Raw genomic sequence first — 19846 nt, forward strand, 5'->3', positions numbered from 1 at the left:
TGTATCCATGTCAAATCACAGTTTTACCATAGACTAGTATATTCTGTGGAGCAGGACTCCATCTCCCTGGACTGCCTTTTGCCTAGTGATTTCTTTTTCACTCTTAAGTGGCAACCAACTCCTCCTCTGCCTGATTCTCTTTTTGGATTTGTAAATATCAATACCTTCACTCTGATTATTAAATTCTGCAGACTTGGGAGCTTTTCCATTTCCTTAAGATGATTTTGCCCATCTTCCCTCTGACCTGTTGCTTTATTATTATTTTTCCTATTTTTCCGCATGCCACATGACATGTGGGATCTTAGTTCCCTGACCAGGGATTGAACCTGTGCCCCTTCAGTGGGAGTGTGCTGTCTTAACCACTGGACTACCAGGGAAGTCTCTGACACGTTGCTTTTAGTGTTTAATTTTCTCAGAGCAACTTTATTCCCCTCTGTCCTAGACACCAAGGTGAAGTCTCATTTTCTTCCCCTTAAGAATTGAAAATAGACAAGTGTTGTTGTTGTTCAGTTGCTAAGTCATGCGACTCCATGAACAGCAGCATACCAGGCTTCCCTGTCCTTCATCATCTCCCAGAGCTTGCTCAAACTCATGTCCATTGAGTTGATGATGGCATCCCACCATCTCATCCTCTGTTGCCCCCTTCTCCTCTTGCCCTCAACCTTTCCTAGCATCAGGGTCTTTCCCACTGAGTCGGTTCTTCACGTCAGGTGGCCAAAGTATTGCAGCTTCAACTTCAGCATCAGTCCTTCCAGTGAATATTCAGGGTTGATTTCCTTTAGGATTGACTGGTTTGATCTCCTTGCTGTTCAAGGGACTCTCAAGAGTCTTCTCCAGCACCACAGTTCAAAACCATTAATTCTTTGGTACTCGGCCTTGTTTATGGTCCAACTCTCACATCCGTACATGACTACTGGAAAAACCATAACTTTGACTAGATGGACCATTGTTGGCAAAGTAATGCCTCTGCTTTTTAATATGCTATCTAGGTTTCTCATAGCTTTTCTTCCAAGGAGCTAGTGTTTTTAATTTTGTGACTGCAATCACCATCTGCAGTGATTTTGGGGTCCAAGAAAATGAAATCTGTCACTGTTTCTACTTTATCGCTATCTATTTGCCATGAAGCGATGGGACTAGATGCCATGATCTTTGTTTTTTGAATGTTGAGTTTTAAGCCAGTTTTTTCACTTCATGTTCACCTTCACCAAGAGGTTCTTTAGTTCCTCTAAAGGAACTTTCGGCCTTTAGTGTAGTCATCTGCATATCTGAGGTTGTTGAGATGTCTCCCAGCAATCTAGATTCCAGCTTGTGCTTCATCCAGCCCAGTGTTTCGCATGATGTACTCTGCATAGAAGTTAGATAAGCAGGGTGACAATATACAGCCTTGACGTACTCCTTTCCCAATTTGGAACCAGTCCATTGTTCCATATCCAGTTCTAACTGTTGCTTCTTGACCTGCATACATACAGGTTTTGCAGGAGGCAGGTAAGGTGGTCTGGTATTCCCATCTCTTTAAGAATTTCCCACAGTTTGTTGTTATCCACACAGTCAAAGGCTTTTTAGTGTAGTCAAAGAAGCAAAAGCAGATTTTTTTAAAAAAATTCCCTTGCTTTTTTGATAATCCAGTGGATGTTGGCAATTTGAATTCTGGTTCCTCTATCTTTTCTAAATCCAGCTTGTACTTCTGAAATTTCCCAGTTCACATATTGCTGATGCCTAGCTTGAAGATTTTGAGCATTACCTTGCTAGCATGTGAGATGAGTGTAATTGTGCTGTAGTTTGAACATTCTTTGGCTTTGCCCTTCTTCAGGATTTTGAAAACTGACCTTTTCCAGTCTTGTGGCCACTGCTGAGTTTTCCAAATTTGCTGGCATATTGAGTGCAGCACTTTCACAGCATCATATTTTAGGATTTGAAATAGTTCAGCTGGAATTCCATCACCTCCACTACCTAATGCTTCTTAAGGTCCACTTGACTTCATATTCCAGGATGTCTGGCTTTAGGTGAATGACCACACCATCATAGTTATCCAGTTCATTAAGACCTTTTTTGTACAATTCTTCTGTGTATTCTTGCCACCTGTTTTTAATCTCTTCTGCTTCTATTAGGTCCTTGCCATTTCTGTCCTTTATTGTGCTCATCTTTGCATGAAATGTTCCCTTGGTATATCTAATTTCCTTAAAGAGACTTTTAGCTTTTCCCATTCTGTTGTTTTCCTCTATTTCTTTACATTGTTCACTTAAGAAGACTTTCTTATCTCTCCTTGCTATTCTCTGGAACTCTGCATTTGGTTGGATATATCTTTCCCTTTCTGCTTTGCTTTTGCTTTTCTTCTTTTCTCAGCTATTTGTAAGGCCTCCTCAGACAAGCACTTCGCCTCCTGGCATTTCTTTCTTGGGGATGGTTTTAGTTCACCAGCTCCTGTACAATGGTACAAACCTCTGTCCATAGTTCTTCAGGCACTCTGTCTACCAGATCTAGTCCTTTGAGTTCCCTTAATAATTGAAAATGGTCAAGTAAACTTCAGTTTAAAAATTAAAGGAAAGAAATGAAAATAGAGTAGTGACCCTAAGCCTGAGGAGAAAATTCATCCAGAAGGAGACGATACTTTTGATAGGTCAGAACATCAAACAGTTAGTTGCCTCTTCTTCCTTTTTCCATCCACCACTGAAGTGTTCCATCATAGCGATTTCTCTGTAAAAGTTTCTGGTTTTCTCCTTTGCCTTCCTCTCTTAAAACTCCAAGATGACTTTTATCTTTCCTGAGTAGATGCTGACTGGACGAGAGACCCAGAGAGGTGATCCAGATGTCTTAAGATCAGAAGTCTGGTCAAGTTTTTTGAACCCCTAGATAGCCTCATACTGGAATTTGTCTTCTACAAAATTTTTAATCCCTTTATTCCTTCTGTAGTAACTGTGTTTCTGTTGGTTTGCAGGATATGAGGTCACTACCCAAGCTGTCTCAGATATATCTATGAATGTACACTTTTACAATTGTGACAATACATTCCTGCCTCTTTGATTCTTAATATATTCCAGGCTTTGCAATTGTCACAATTCATACAAACTGTGTAAAATAGAGCCTTTAATGAGACACCCATTCAAATAAATATTGCTCCTAAAATAGAATTTAAAATTGACTAATTTTATGTTTAGATTATACTTCATTTATGAAATGTTGTGAAATATATTTTATATCCATTACCAATTCATAGCTCTGTGAAGTAACTGCATCATCACTGTTTTAGAGAGAAGTAGGGCTTAGATCATTTTAATGGCTAGAATCACATAGACAGGCCCTGACTCCAGACAAGGGTTATTGGGACTATATGCTTGACTTTTTCACCCTATTGAGATTTATTGAGAAAAGAAAAGTATAGCAATTACCTTGAAAGGTAGTTAGAGAATACTTTTTTCTTTTACTTTTCAGTACCAAAGGGGGAGTTATAGCAGTGGACTGATTTCTCTAGAACCTTGGTGGCCTAACATTTTGGGAAATTTCCTTCTTTTTACTGTACAGCAAAGCATCCTGATATATTCTAAAGACTACATTGATGGATTAAGATGACAGAGCTTTTAGGAGGAGACTGAAGGTGGTAGCTAGGGCCGCTCATAGCCCATACACTGCCTTGTGGGAATTAGGCTTTCCTTCCTTCGGAAAGATGTGGGCCACACCAAAGGATTGCTTGGTGAGCGTAGTGTCAGCTGGTTTCTGCAGCTACCCCCCGAGCCCCCAGTCTCTTGTCTGGGAACATTTGTACAAGACACTGCTATAAGTCATTGACTGTGGGTCTCAGCCTTCTCATCTCTCTGAAATGATGGCTCATGATACAAGATTCAGGCATTTAGATAGTGCCCTCAAATTTCCTGACAATAAATAAATCATTTTGCTTCCAGTATGTGAGCCCCACAGTTTTCCTCTCCATTGTAAGGTCTCTGTCCTTCTTGAGAATGGCTGCAGCCTCCTTACAGTATGGCTCCAGATAACATTGCCCCATTAAAGTCTGCAAGGCCAGAGTCAATATAGGCTTCCTCCCTTCATTCCTCTGTTCCTTCCATCCTTCAGTATTTGATTTCCCCACCACGTGTAGGTGATTCAGTAGTGAATTGGGCAGAGGGAGCCCTTGTTCTTAGAGTTTTCTACTGGTGGAGAAATAGGAAAACACAATTAGAGTTCCGTGTGATGAATGTAATGGCAGAGATAAGCATTGGGAATACACAGAAGTATCTAACCCAAACTTGGGAGTCAGGGAAGGCTTCTCAGCTGTTCCACCTAAGCTGACACTAAGGGATAAATAGGAATTTTCTGGGTAAGACAGTGTGTGTTGGGGGAGGGGGTGTTGGGGACAGTAGAAATATCAGGAAAGACTGGTCAAGAAAGAGAACACTAAGATTTAGCAGCCAGAAGATCACAGCCCCTTGGAAGTTATGTCCATATGGAGCCAATCCTTCTACTGTCTTTCACTTCCTTCCTGAATCCCCTCTCACTTCCCAGTCTCCTTGGCCTTGTCCATGTGTCTCAATTCCAATCTTTATTTTCAGGCGCTGACTCTATCCAACCGGGCCAGGAAGCAGTACACCATTGGAGAAACCGTGAACCTGATGTCTGTGGACGCCCAGAAGCTCATGGATGTGACCAACTTCATCCACCTGCTGTGGTCAAATGTCCTACAGATTATCTTGGCCATCTACTTCCTATGGGCAGAGTTGGGACCCTCAGTCTTAGCAGGTGTTGGGGTGATGGTGATCCTAATCCCAATTAATGGAGTAATCGCCACCAGGAACAGGGCTATTCAGGTAAAGAAACAGTCACTGGGGATATGTACATGTTCTTCAAAGTCTAAAGTTTTCTTACTTTATTCTGACTGGTGATTGGAGTTTGGGCAAGGCAAGGCTCATAGGAGACTTGCCACTGTCCCAAATGAACTTGGCTTTATCTTCCCTTTCCATCTTCTGACCACTTTTAGGGTTTATATCTCCTGTCTTCATTCATGTCCCTAATTGGAGAGAGAAGAGCTGCCCAGGGACCCTGCATACAACTTTTACACCCTATGCTGGGCTGCTCTTAAAAAGGAATTATGACCCTGGTTCTCTATCATAGCATTATAAACTAGCCACACAGAGCCGTCACAAGAGCAACCCAGACTTTATGCCTAAATCCTGGCAACCGACCTTGTTCCCACCAGGTAGCAGAGCTCCCTGTGGACAGGCCTTATCTCTGCCAGAAATCATATTCTGGATGGCTGAACTCGATGGTGTATGTGACTTAGTCATTCATTTGTTTTGTATTCACTGAGTTACAAATATTGGCCAAAAATTCATTTGGGTTTTTCCTAATGCAGAAAAACCCAAATGAACTTTTTGGCCAACTCAATATTTTAAAAATGCTTACTGCACACCCTATTTCTGGGGGAACATGGCAGCAAATTAGACAAGGCTCTTGCTCTCATGAAACTTACATTCTGCTTGGGGTGGTGATTCAGGCCATAAATAAGTAAAACCAAGGAAAATGTCAGTAGTACTATGCAGGGAATCAAACAAGGTGATGTGATCGTAGGGAGTGGTTTTAGGTCAAGGGGTCAGGAAAGGCCTCTGAGGAAGAGACACTGAGCTGAACTCTGGAACCTAAGGGTGAGGGAGGAAGACTTGGGTAAAACCTGGGAGGAGGGCACAGTCAGGCCAACACTGTTCAGGCTCAGAAGGGTGGTGAGTGTGGCAGGAGCAGGGAGAGCAAGGAGGAGAGTGGGAGAGACACAGCCCATCACTGGGTACCTGAAGTTCTCACCGAGCAACAGCCGCAAGTACCACTGAGAATGTAGCATCTGAAGCAAACCTGGACCCGCTCACGTGGATGCTTGTTCTGTCCATTGTTCTTTCCTGGCAGGTTAAAAATATGAAGAATAAAGACAGCCGTTTAAAGATCATGAATGAGATTCTCAGTGGGATCAAGGTGAGAAGCTGAGCGTGGGCATGGTGGGAAGCTCTCTGGGCACGGTGACAGCCACAGTAGCCTCTTGGCCTTAACAACCTGCTTGAGGTTGTAGACTCCTGCTTCTGAGCCTGGGTTGTGTCCCATGACTCCTGATCCATCCAGCCACAAGTCTCCTGTTTCTTCTGCTACTCCTCTCAGGCCTTCTTTTGATCATGATTTCTATTTATGTATGTTAAATAGCTTGTTTTGTTCTTATGTTTTACCATAAATGTTGTCTAATGTGGACAAAAGTCGAGAGAATGCTTTAACGAACCCCCATGGACTTACCACCCAGCTCCAGCAATTATCAGCAGGACCTAACCTGTTTCATCTACATCCCCACTACCCACTTCATGCTCTGCTAGATTATTCAAAAGCAAATCTCAGATATTTTGTCATTTCACTAGTAAACACTTTGTATGTATTTCTAAAAGAATGACTTTAACGTAATCACAATACCAATAGCATACCTAAAAACAAATCCTTCTTTGATACCATTAAATTTCCTCAATTGCCTCATACAAGTTTTTTTTTGCAATTATTTTTATTAGTTGGAGGCTAACTACTTTACAATATTGTAGTGGTTTTTGCCATACATTGACATGAATCAGCCATGGATTTACATGTGTTCCCCATCCTGATCCCCCCTCCTACATCCCTCCCCATCCCATCCCTCTGGGTCTTCCCAGTGCACCAGCCCTGAGCACTTGTCTCATGCATCTAACCTGGACTGGCAATCTGTTTCACACTTGATAATATACATGTTTCGATGCTGTTCTCTCAGATCATCCCACCCTCGCCTTCTCCCATAGAGTCCAAAAGTCTGTTCTGTACATCTGTGTCTCTTTTTCTGTCTTGCATATAGAGTTATTGTTACCATCTTTCTAAATTCCATATATATGCGTTAGTATACTGTATTATTGGTCTTTATCTTTCTGGCTTACTTCACTCTGTATAATGGGCTCCAGTTTCATCCACCTCATTAGAACTGATTCAAATGAATTCTTTTTAATGGCTGAGTAATATTCCATTGTGTATATGTACCACAGCTTCATTATCCATTCGTCTGCTGATGGGCATCAAGGTTGCTTCCATGTCCTGGCTATTATAAACAGTGCTGCGATGAACACTGGGGTACATGTGTCTCTTTCAGATCCGGTTTCCTTGGTGTGTATGCCCAGGAGTGGGATTGCCGGGTCATATGGCAGTTCTATTTCCAGTTTTTTAAGGAATCGCCACACTGTTCTCCATAGGGGCTGTACTAGTTGCATTCCCACCAACAGTGTAAGAAGGTTCCCTTTTCTCCACACCCTCTCCAGCATTTATTGCTTGTAGACTTTTAGATAGCAGTCATTCTGACTGGTGTGTAATGGTACCTCATTGAGGTTTTGATTTGCATTTCTCTGATAATGAGTGATGTTGAGCATCTACAAGTTTTTTTTTTTTTTTTAACTGTTGGTTAGTTTGAATAAGGATCCAAAAACTGTCCATGTGTTGCATTCAGTCAATAGTGCTTTTAATCTACAGTAGCCCCTTGCCTGCCCCCTTCCTGGTCATTTGATAGAAGAGTTTGTCTTATTTCCTATGCTTACCTGTAAATTGGTGGTTAAATATAGAAAACTTGAGTAGATTTAGGTTTATTTGGGTTTTGATTTTGTTTGAGATGGGGTTGGAGGGCAAGGGGTTGGGTAGTGCTGTGTGCTTCCAAACTTAGTGATGGTGAGTGTTTATGGGGTCCAGGCATTGTCAGCCTGATTCACCCCTTATTCTTTCACCAAGAGCAGTGATTTGTGGCCCTGGCAGCACATTTCAGTCTCCTGGGAGATTTGTAAAATCCACTGAGGTTTGGGCCTTACTGCAAATCATCAAAATTGAACTCTTGGTGGGGGGGGAGGGGTGAGACCCAGGCATGTATATATTTTAAAAGCTCCCTAAGTGATTCCAATATGCAGCCAAGGTTGAAAACCACTGTCATAAAGGTTTTAGCAGCCGCTGTTGATCACTGCCTTGTTCTATTATTTCATTGCCAACGGGTGATGTTTTAATTCCTTTGTTCCTTTGGCATTGCTCAGTGGGAATTCTGTAATGAGGAATGATCTTTAATCAACTAGTTGGCTACTCTAAAGGACAGGTAGGGTAAATATACACTCTGTCCTCTATTTACTAGCTTTCAAAATAATACATTTCATCAAATTCTTTTTTAATATAGACATTTTTTGAATTCCTGGACTTTTTTTAAAAAACTTTTTATTTTGTATTAGGGTGTAGCCGATTAACAATGCTGTGATAGTTTCAGGTGAACAAAAAGGGACTGAGACATATATATACATGTATCTGTTCTCCTCTAAACTTCCCTCTCATCCAGGCTGCCACATAACATTGAGCAGAGTTTGGCTGAATTTATGGACTTTAATATTACCCTACACCTCTTGAAAATGAAAAGAGGCCCCTTTGAACATCTGATATTTCTGCACACAGAGCTCTGATATGCCTTCTTGCCAATGTGCAAAATGAGAAGATAGACCTGATTTTGAGTCTTAGCTCTTTCCACTCACTAGATGGTGACTTTGGGCAAGGTACTTAGTCACTCTCAACCTGTTTCCTTATTGTTAAAATGGATACAATAATTCTGAAAGAGTAAGCAGCTACTTCTTCCTGGTTTGCCCAGAACTTTCCGGGTTTAGCAATGAAAACACCAAGTCCTGGGCAACCCCCTTTAGTGCCAGGCAAAGTTTGTCACACTTAGGATTAAGTAAGATAGAGTACATAAAATGTGTACCTTGTAAGCTGTCAACAAATGCTAGCTGCCTTTCTGTTGTTGTTCAGTCACTAGGTCATGTCCGACTCTTTGTGGCCCCGTGAACTGCAACATACCAGGCTTCCTTGTCCTTCACTATCTCCTGGAGTTTGCTAAAATTCATGTCCATTGAGTCAGTTATTTTCCTGTAATCACTCTTTATAAGCTGAATTTGTACCTCCCCAGTTTGGGGGAGTATTTCCTCAAACCTGTGTGGGTGGGTTGTATCTGATATCCTTCTGGGGCAACAGTGTAAGCTGTGCTCTTCTCTATTATTAGATCCTGAAATATTTTGCCTGGGAACCTTCATTCCAAAACCAAGTCCACAACCTTCGGAAGAAAGAGCTCAAGAACCTGCTGAGATTTGGGCAGCTGCAGTCTGCAATAATGTTTTTCTTATACTTGACTCCGGTCCTGGTGAGTGACAGGAGTCAGCGGGCGGGGTCAGCTTCCTGGAGAGCAAGGTCTGTTTAGAAAGATGAAAGGTGCCTAGCACTTCTAGGCCTGACCCTGAAATCCAAGGAACTTTGACCCACTTCTTAAGTAATCATGCTGTTCTTCCTACCTCACGGCCCGTAGATCTAGTTTCACCCTTATGAACAGACAATTTGATTACCTAGCTGCCTGGAGTAACTACAGGTAATTCAGCATGAATGTGGTATCTAGGCATGGTCTGCACGGGAAGGCTTCTCATCTGTAGGAGAAGGAACGCTGATCATAGGAGCCGGGATTCTCAAGCTCTGGTCCTAGCAATGCCATTGGTTGACTTTGTGACCTCAGGCAAGATATTTCCTCCTCTTTCGGGCTCAGATTTCTCTGTAACATGGAAAGGTTGAGATAATCCCTAAGACTCCTTAAACTCTGACACAGTACTTAGAACAAGGCTGCTTGATCCCTTTTGGGAATAGATCACTGATGGCTCTTCTTTTCCAGGTGTCCGTGATCACATTTTCTGTTTATGTCCTGGTGGATAGCAGTAATGTTCTGGATGCACAAAAGGCCTTTACCTCCATCACCCTCTTCAACATCCTGCGCTTCCCCATGAGCATGCTTCCCATGCTAATCTCCTCCATGCTCCAGGTGGGTAGGATCTCTCATTGCCAGTTGAGTGTGCTCAGTTGCTCAGTCATGTCAGACTTTTTGTGACCCCATAGGCTGTAGCCCACCAGGCTCCTCTGTCCCTGGGTTTTTCCAGGCAAGAATACTAGAGTGGGTTGCCATTTCCTTCTAGCCCTGGTTAAAAATCTTAGATTCCAGGATGACTGGTCTGTCCTTTCTCATATCCAACTTCTGCTAGTGAACTTAGTGAGATTGGTTTGGTCTCTGGAGACCTACAGCATGATTTAGTAAAGTCACAAGTTCTTTGAACCCCCACTTTTCTGACTATAAACTGAGGATAATCATACCAATCTCATACACCTAACAGGGAGACACGGTTTTGAGAGTGTTTAGTGAGACTACAATGATTAGCTCTGCTCCTGAAACATTTCTAAGCCCTTTTCTTGGTTCAGTTTCCTCCATATTTTTCCAACATTCTTAGGGTATTTATAAAGCATTGGGGAAATATGGCACAAAAGGAGAGAAAAGGCTTTTCTCTCTCAATTTAAAAAAAAAATTGGCTACACCAAGTCTTTTTGTTGCAGCATGCTAACTCTTAGTTGCGGCATGTGAATCTAGTTCCCTGACCAGGGATCAAACCTGGATCCCCTGCACTGGGAGCACGGAGTCTTAGCCACTAGATCAGGGGACTTCTCTTTGTATGAAACCACATGGTGGTAAAACCAAATGCGATCTGGGAGCCTCAAGCTGTCAGAAAACTAAGTTTGGAATCCAGTAGGCTTAAGATGGTCCAGAGGGAGTGTCTGGGTCCTGAAAACTGAGCACAGTCACTGAGATGGACCAGGTACCAGATCTCAGGAGGATGTTTCCAGGGAAGTGGCAGACTGGTGAGGCAGCCAGGATGACAAAGTGTGGTGACCTGTGTTCATTCGGAGGTGACTGGCTTCAGAGAGTTCAGGCCCTAGGAAGGAATGGGATTTAGAAGGAGCCTTTCTGGTCCTGGAGGGTGTTAAGAAGGCTGGTAGATCTAGCTGAGAAAGAAACAGCACACTCTTTTTAGAGTCAGATAGTTTAATCACATAGATAGCAAAAGCAGGATCAACAAAGGTGACAACTCTGCAAAACAAAGGGGCCAGATGAGCAGGCAAGTGGGCAGTGAGGCCCTCTCCAGGAGCTGATCCATACCACAGTCATGCAGTTCTATAGCCCACAGTTTGCTCCAAAGAGGGGGAGAGGCAGAAAGTGCAATGCCTGCTTAGTCACTCAGTCACGTCCGACTCTTTGTGAGTCTTTGAACTGTAGCCCACCAGGCTCAGATTTTTCAGGCAAGAATACTGGAGTGGATTGCTATTTCCTCCTCCAGGGGATATTCCCGATCCAGGGATCAAACCCACATCTCCTGTGTCTCCTACATTACAGGCAGATTCTTTACCTGCTGAGCCATCGGGGAAGGCCCCCAAAGTGCAGTACTTCCTTAGAACCCAGGTCGTGACAAGAAGCTGTCTCATGGCAGCCTGCCTGGAAGGGAGGAAGTGAGAAACATCCTTGTAAATCCCCCCAACTTCTCCTGTTCCAGGAGGACCACAGGGCATCCTGCCAGTGCTTATGTTACCTGCAATTTAAGTCTGGCCTAAGTGGAGATATGCTAGGTCACTGTGGTTCCATGGCCACTTCCTCCACAGAGGGTCCCAGTAGTGATTCAGGACACCACCTGGGTCATCAGAACATGAACTCAAATAATATGTCAGGGGCCCAGTTACCAGAATCAGACAGAAACTTTATCTTAGAAGAAGGCAGAAGACAGTTTCTGGATCTAGGTCCGAAACCTGGAGAGAGCACAGGAGAATTAACCTCCCACCCACCCATACCACCACCACCGCAATGAGTTTTCTGAGGGGCTAAAATAGAGCCTCTTAATTTTCCTGTGTTCAGAGTAGGGTGGCTCCCAGGGCTGAGATGTGGCTGAGTCAGGAGTGGGGGAGTTGGGGAGTGCATAGGGGGCCAGAGGTTCCAGCTGTGGCAAATCGCAAATCATGGGCAAGAAGCCTGGCAGGTTGACTGTCTGCTTCCACATCCAAAGCTGATGACGAAGTCATACTCCTTGTGCTTGTCATTGAACTTTGTCCCTCTGTGTCCTTCTCTAGGCCAGTGTTTCCACAGAGCGGATAGAGAAGTACCTGGGAGGGGATGACTTGGACACATCTGCCATTCGACATGATTGCAATTCTGGTAAATGAATTTGGAAGTTGCTTCCCGTATATATTCACAGTGCTGGCACCAGGACTTTGATATACAAGGGCAGAGAAGCAGCAAACTGAAGGAAAGGGAAAGCCAGGGGACTTACCTTGCATCTATATTTGCACTGGTTATTACTTAATTTTGCGTTCATTTAGAACAGATTTCTTAGCCAGCCAGATTGCCAAGCAAAGCTGGGCCAGCTGTTTTGAGAATAGGTGGGGAATCCTGCAAAGGACCTAGAAAACAGAAGTCAGAATGGAGCCAAGCATGTGGAATTGGGAAGAGGGGATGAAGTGAAGGAACACACAGGTTCTAAAGGTTTAAGGATTGAGGGGCATTCATAGGCAGAACAAGCCATGGTTCTGGAATCCAGGGCAGGAGTGGCTGGGTTTATATGTGGAAGTGGAATTTATACAAGAGACTAGGCAACAGAGGGCCTGGGAATGTACCCAGAGTGTCTGTAGATCAAGAATTTGGGCTACCGACTGGCTTGGGACTCCAAAGTAACTAAAGGACTTTGTATGCAGGCGACGCTTGGTCTCACCCCCGGGGCTTTCATTTGCCTCTTGTCAACTCATGATTTAGCACCAGACAAAGGCAGGCTCTGCTGGAGGAAGGAACAAGGGACACATGAAGACTGAGAAAAGGCAGACAGACATGTGGGGACCTACATCTGACTTAAAGACAGGAATTTTTCTCAACAGATAAAGCTGTGCAGTTTTCTGAGGCATCATTTACCTGGGACCATGATTTGGGTGTCACAATCCGAGAGTGAGTTGCCTCCTTTTCTTCTTGCTATATTTTAGGATCCTCCTTGCCAGTCTTGTTATAGGGAAATTCCATATAATATAACACGTGGGGAAATGAGCTGTGCACATGTTCAGTTAGATACTAGTGCAGGTTAAACCCCAGGAGGGATGAACTGACAGCAGTCCCTATGACTGCACCTGCCCGCCTCCCCTCCCCCCCCCCCCCCCACCGCTTTCTTCCTGGGGGACAGTACAGCTGAGAACCTGTGAAGACATTTGTTCTCCAGATTGTGGATGGAGGTAGTGCAGGCTGGCAGGTAGCCTAGGTCTCTGGATGTGCCAGAGGATACTCACGAGAACCTGAACTCAATTTAAGTTCATTTATTCACTTAAGAAGAGTTATCATGAAGGGCCTGCCTTCTTTGCCCAGAGGGGATGATGAGAGCTGCTTCTATAATCAACTTCAGGTCTGGAATTTTTCATCTATACAACCCCTCCTCACATTCTGCCCTGTAGGTCACCCCCTGCCTTAAGCCAACCCTTGCTTGCCACACTGCTGCGTGTAGTGTGTTCCTTCAGTGCTACGTGTATGTACCCCAGCCCCATCACTGAGCACAGGCCACAGCTTCTTTTTCACAGCTGAGCACACCTAATAGTCTTCCTGCCACACCCAGGACTTTCCACACTTCTCTCCTATTTCTCCATCCTCTAACATGGACCCTGGAGCTTGCCCCAGCATGTGTCAGGCCAGAAGCCCTGAGCCCTCCTAACCTGAAAGCCTCAACTTTACAGAGAGGAGAGTGGACGTAGCTCCCCCTTTGCTAGTAGTAAGTCTAGAAGGAGCCCAGCTGGATGGGCAGGTTCAGAAAGCCTGACAAGTTCCCCATGTTCCTAATGTTCTAGGAACTCAACTATTAGGGCTTGAACAGAGAGTTTCCAGGAAGCTGGCCCAGTGTGGGCCCCTACCCAGCCACACTCAGCCAAATCTCGGGAAGGGGGGAGGGCATCTGTGCTCTCAGGGAGCATTTTATTGAATGGCTCTTCTCATTGAATAGTCAAGTTTGGGATGCATTACTCTGTCCCAGCCCCATTAGTTGAGAAATTGAGAGTCCAGGAGAAGTGAGACTCTAAGATCACACAGCTCAGCTGTGGAGAGTTGGGATTTGAACAAATAGGGTCTTGTTCAATGGTGCCACATAGTTCTGAAATTATTTTTCCATTGGAAACTGGCTTTTTGCACAAACAACTTATAAATTAAGCCTTACTCTCTAAAGTCTTAGAGAAAAAAAAATTAGAGGACTACTTTGGAACTTTGTATATCCAAGATACATTTTCCAATCCTGAAGGAAAATCTCCTTTGGCATCTGAGAAGTCCTTTGGGCATCTGAGAGGTGGCATGAGCGTCTGCCCTCCACTTCCTTCAAGTACACTTGTCTCTTTCAGTGTGAACCTGGACATTATGCCAGGCCAGCTGGTGGCTGTGGTGGGCACTGTGGGCTCTGGGAAATCCTCCTTGATGGCAGCCATGCTGGGAGAAATGGAAAATGTCCATGGGCACATCACGGTCAAGGTGAGAAGGAATGCCAAGGAGAAGACTCCTGACACTCAAATGTGGGCAGCACTAAGATTGCTGCCTTCTCACGGGGAGAAAGAATTAGAATCTGATAACCACTCCTGTCAGGTTGCTGTTGGTGGGGCCTTGGAGACATCTTGGAGACTTATAAACTATAGATTCTTTGCCCTACTCACATGTACAATCATATTCTGGGGTAGATTCTAAAAACCTGCATTTTTAATGAGCTCCCCAGGTGATTCTCATGTGCATACTGCAGTTTGAAAGCTGTTGAAAGATGTCTTCTTTCAAAGTATAGGTAATTCTACTATAATCCATGTTTCTGAAATCCTCCTGATCTACAAAATTGTACAATAAAAATAAGAGGACTTGGGGGAAAGAGCTGGAACAGATTAACAAAAACATATGTAGCCAGGCTACCAACAAAAACAATAAGAGCAATGACAATAAAAACAGTAGCATTGTAGAATCTCCACTGACTGTTGCACCCAGCTTCACAATTAGTTCTAGGCCTCTCACCTCTTCCTTTGAGAACTGGGTGTTCAGTGCAGTTCAGTTCAGTCGCTCAGTCGTGTCCGACTCTTTGCAACCCCTTGAATCGCAGCATGCCAGGCCTCCCTGTCCATCACCAACTCCTGGAGTTTACTCAAACCCATGTCCATCGAGTCAGTGATGCCATCCAGCCATCTCATCCTCTGTCGTCCCCTTCTCCGCCTGCCCCCAATCCCTCCCAGCATCAGGGTCTTTTCAAATGAGTCAACTCTTCGCATCAGGTGGCCAAAGTATTGAAGTTTCAGCTTCAACATCAGTCCTTCCAATGAACACCCAGGACTGATCTCCTTTAGGATGGACTGGTTGGATCTCCTTGCAGTCCAAGGGACTCTCAAGAGTCTTCTCCAGCACCACAGTTCAAAAGCATCAATTTTTCGGTGCTCAGCTTTCTTCACAGTCCAACTCTCACATCCGTACATGACCACTGGAAAAACCATAGCCTTAACTAGACAGACCTTTGTTGACAAAGTAATGTCTCTGCTTTTTAATATGCTGTCTAGGTTGATCATAACTTTCCTTCCAAGGAGTAAGCATCTTTTAATTTCATGGCTGCAATCACCATCTGCAGTGATTTTGGAGCCCCAAAAAATAAAGTCTGAGACTGTTTCCACTGTCTCCCCATCTATTTCCCATGAGGTGATGGGACCAGATGCCATGATCTTAGTTTTCTGAATGTTGGGCTTTAAGCCAACTTTTTCACTCTCCTTCTTCACTTTCATCAAGAGGCTTTTTAGTTCCTCTTCACTTTCTGCCATAAGGGTAGTGTCATCTGCATATCTGAGATTATTGCTATTTCTCCCGGCAATCTTGATTCCAGCTGTGCTTCTTCCAGCCCAGTGTTTCTCATGATGTACTCTGCATATAAGTTAAATAAGCAGGGTGACAATTTACAGCCTTGACATACTCCTTTCCTGATTTGGAACCAGTCTGTTGTTTCACGTCCAGTTCTAACTGTTGCTTCCTGACCTGCATACAGGTTTCTCAAGAGGCAGGTCAGGCGCTCTGATATTCCCATCTCTTGAAGAATTTTCCACAGTTTATTGTGATCCACACAGTTGAAGGCTTTGGCGTAGTCAATAGAGCAGAAATAGATGTTTTTCTGGAACTCTCTTGCTTTTTCAATGATCCAGTGGATGTTGGCAATTTGATCTCTGGTTCCTCTGCCTTTTCTAAAACCAGCTTGAACATCTGGAAGTTCACAGTTCACGTATTGCTGAAGCCTGGCTTGGAGAATTTTGAGCATTACTTTACTAGCATATGAGATGAGTGCAATTGTGCAATAGTTTGAGCATTCTTTGGCATTGCCAAAGAGGGAGTGAAATGAAAACTGACCTTTTCCAGTCCTGTGGCCACTGCTGTTTTCCAAATTTGCTGGCATATTGAGTGCAGCACTTTCACAGCATCATCTTTCAGGATTTGAAATAGCTCAACTGGAATTCCATCACCTCCACTAGCTTTGTTCGTAGTGGTGCTTTCTAAGGCCCACCTGACTTCACATTCCAGGATGTCTGGCTGTAGGTGAGCGAGCACACCATGGTGATTATCTGGGTCGTCAAGATCTTTTTTGTACAGTGCTTCTGTGTATTCTTGCCACCTCTTCTTAATATCTTCTGCTTCTGTTAGGTCCATACCATTTCTGTCCTTTATCGAATCCATCTTTGCATGAAATGTTCCCTTGGTATCTCTAATTTTCTTGAAGAGATCTGTAGTCTTTCCCATTCTATTGTTTTTCTCTATCTCTTTGCATTGATCCCTGAGGAAGGCTTTCTTATATCTCCTTGCTCTTCTTTGGAACTCTGCATTCAAATGGGATTATCTTTCCTTGTCTCCTTTGTTTTTTGCTTCTCTTCTTTTCACAGCTATTTGTAAGGCTTCCTCAGACAACCATTTTGCCTTTTTGCATTTCTTTTCCATGGGGATGGTCTTGATCCCTGTCTCCTGTACAATGTCACGAACCTCCGTCCATAGTTCATCAGGCACTCTGTCTATCAGATCTAGTCCCTTAAATCTATTTCTCACTTCCACTGTATAGTCATAAGGGATTTGGTTTAGGTCATACCTGAATGGTCTAGTGGTTTTCCCTACTTTCTTCAATTTAAGTCTGAATTTGGCAATAAGGAGTTTGTGATCTGAGCCACAGTCAGGTCCCGGTCTTGTTTTTGCTGACTGTATAGAGCTTCTCCATCTTTGGCTGCAAAGAATATAATCAATCTGATTTCGGTGTTGACCATCTGGTGATGTCCATGTGTAGAGTCTTCTCTTGTTTTGTTAGAAGAGGGTGTTTGCTATGACCAGTGTGTTCTCTTGGCAAAACTCTATTAGCCGTTGCCCTGCTTCATTCCTTTAACAGAGAGGGAGTGTTTTCATGGCATCTCCATCAGCACTCTTAGCTTCCCCATAGAGCTAAATTTAGGGGAAATTATAGGTACTTGGAATCATTTCACCAGCCACTACTTGCACCCCAAAGAGGCATGTCTAGATTTTTTAGCTTTTCTTCTTAAGATCTTCACATATTGCTAAGCCATTCTTCCTCATTATAAGAAAACATGCCCCTGATAACTTAGCATTGAAAGGCCTGGAAAATTTTTAAGAGCCAACACTTCTTCCACATTATACTGACATTTATTCCCTGATTTACTGATCATTAATGAGATAGTTTACATTAAATAAACATGCAGCATAGCAGAGCAGACTCTACAGATTTAACTCTGTCTACTAACTCCTTTCAGGACACTTTTTCCTGCTAATTCATAACCAAGTTTGTCCTCAAACCCAAGGGCATTTACCCTCTGTCTTTCTTTTGACATGATCAGATTCATGCATCAGCCTGGTGCCCAAATTTCCATCTCTGAGTTCTTGCTTCCTATGATGTCATCTATCTGGTTTCCCCCATCAGTGCTGGCCCTCTGTTGGTCCTAGTAAACTCACCAGGGTCTGACTAAAACCTTGTTCTAGAAGCAGCATGTGCATTCATCCTTCAGCTTTCAGATCATGGCTAGAGAGTGAAGGTCCAAAAAGGAGGCTTTAAATGATGCATGGGATATTGAATTTTTCTCCCTATTTGGTGCAATAAATACATGCACCTTTATAAAGATCAGTTGTCCAGTCAGCCTGACAGTTTTTCAAAGCTACGTTCCATTTGTTCCTCCCACCTCCACCAACCCCTGCTTCAACCCTGCATTTCCAAAGGTACAGAGCAGTCATGTGGTCTGATCCTTCCCATCCAGGGCTCTGTAGCCTATGTCCCGCAGCAGTCCTGGATCCAGAATGGCACCATAAAGGAAAACATCCTTTTCGGATCAGAGTTGGATGAAAAGAAATACCAGCAGGTTCTGGAGGCCTGTGCCCTCCTCCCTGACTTGGAAGTGCTGCCTGGAGGAGACATGGCTGAGATTGGAGAGAAGGTATTTGGGACACGAGGGGATCCCAAAGCGTGAAGGAAAAGAGTGGGGATGGTGAAGAAGTCCATGACCGTAAGATAGTTGATCAATTTTGGTAGTCAAGCCTGGAACAAATATCAGAAAACTTGAGTTTGCACAATATTGTGTGCAAATAACTCAGAAATTTAAAATTTTGTACCTGAAAGCAAATATAAGAGTTGTGTAATCTAAAGGAAAGATAATGAACCTAGGACCTGGTTAACTAACCAGTGCTACCCCGAGGTAGACCTCACAGGTCAGAGGCAGACCGGAGCTGTCTGAACTCTAATTCTGTATACTAATGTGGGTCATGGGTTCTAATAATCTGCAGTGAACACATAGAAATCTAATACATTATTAAATGCCTTTCTTAAAAGTTAATTTTTAATGACCATTTCATATTATATGAATATAGTATAATTTGTTTACAAATCCCTGATTACTATTTATTTAGGATGTTTTTATCCTCTTTCCCCATTATTAAAAATGAATATAGCAGTCTTTTGGGAAAAGGTCTTGAGGTTAGGAGACTGCAGATACAGTTCTTGTTTCTTAATTCAGCATACATTTCTTGAGTACCTGCTATGTGCCAGATACTATTTTAAGTGCTGAAGTTATATCCACAAACAGACAAAATCCACCCTGATATAGCTTTACATTCTCCTGGGGCAGGAAACAAAAACAACAACAAAATAAGTAAATTATATGATATAAAATGATAACATGGGCACACATTTAATTATTAGATTTAAAGTTATTTCTTTGAATCAAAGATATTTATTTGTGTAAAGGAACTTGTGTTACTGAACCCTAGTCCAGCTGCCCACCGTGCAACAAAGCCAGCCTACTGACACTGAGTTGTGGTAAGCAAAATACAGCGTTTATTGCAGGGCCAAGCAAGGAGAATGGGCAGCTAATGCTCAAAAGACTGGAACCTCCTCAGTGGCTTTCAGGAGAGGGTTTTTAAAGGCAGCATCTGGGGTGAGGGTTGCAGCTTGTCTGACTTTCTTCTGATTGGTTGGTGGTAAGTGACAGGGTGCTGTTTCAGGACTCTTAATCATCAACCTTCTGGTTTCAGCCAGTTTCAGGTCTAAGTGCTTATGGTCAGCGTGCAGTTATCATCCTCCAACTGCATGAGAATTTTTGTTTCTGCAGAACAATTTAGAGCTATGCAAACAGATTGTTACATATACCCCTTAAGGAGGAGCTAGGGCTCTGTTTTATAGCTCAACTATTGTTTCTTGATTGCTTTTCCTTTGTTTCCACATTCCCTCACTTCCCTAATTAGTAACTGCTTGGAACTCAGGAAGGCCAGGGAGACTAAAGCTTTTTTTCCTACAAATAAGAAACAGGGGACACAGAGGGGCTTTTGTACCCAGGAGGTTACCCTGCAGGGTCCTGCTTTGTTTCAATCCTTCCTTTATGTTCCTTAATTTGAGGGGAACAGGTATGAGCCAAGAATGGGAATAAAGTTTTGGATAGAGATGTT

At 43.4% G+C, this 19846-nt stretch overlaps 1 protein-coding gene across 2 annotated transcripts in view; it reads left to right on the plus strand.

The window, feature by feature from the left end:
- Positions 1-19846, plus strand: part of ABCC2 (ATP binding cassette subfamily C member 2) — a 75992-nt gene that overhangs the window by 27639 nt on the left and 28507 nt on the right. For both annotated transcript variants that reach the window (XM_070470017.1, XM_070470018.1), the window contains 8 exons: positions 4542-4796; positions 5884-5949; positions 9047-9184; positions 9701-9847; positions 11971-12055; positions 12769-12835; positions 14257-14383; positions 18166-18342. In XM_070470017.1, coding sequence (XP_070326118.1) covers positions 4542-4796; positions 5884-5949; positions 9047-9184; positions 9701-9847; positions 11971-12055; positions 12769-12835; positions 14257-14383; positions 18166-18342 — 1062 coding nt within the window. The remainder of the gene's footprint in view (positions 1-4541; positions 4797-5883; positions 5950-9046; positions 9185-9700; positions 9848-11970; positions 12056-12768; positions 12836-14256; positions 14384-18165; positions 18343-19846) is intronic.

The sequence above is a fragment of the Odocoileus virginianus genome, chromosome 7 (assembly GCF_023699985.2).
Source record: "Odocoileus virginianus isolate 20LAN1187 ecotype Illinois chromosome 7, Ovbor_1.2, whole genome shotgun sequence".
Taxonomy (NCBI): domain Eukaryota; kingdom Metazoa; phylum Chordata; class Mammalia; order Artiodactyla; family Cervidae; genus Odocoileus; species Odocoileus virginianus.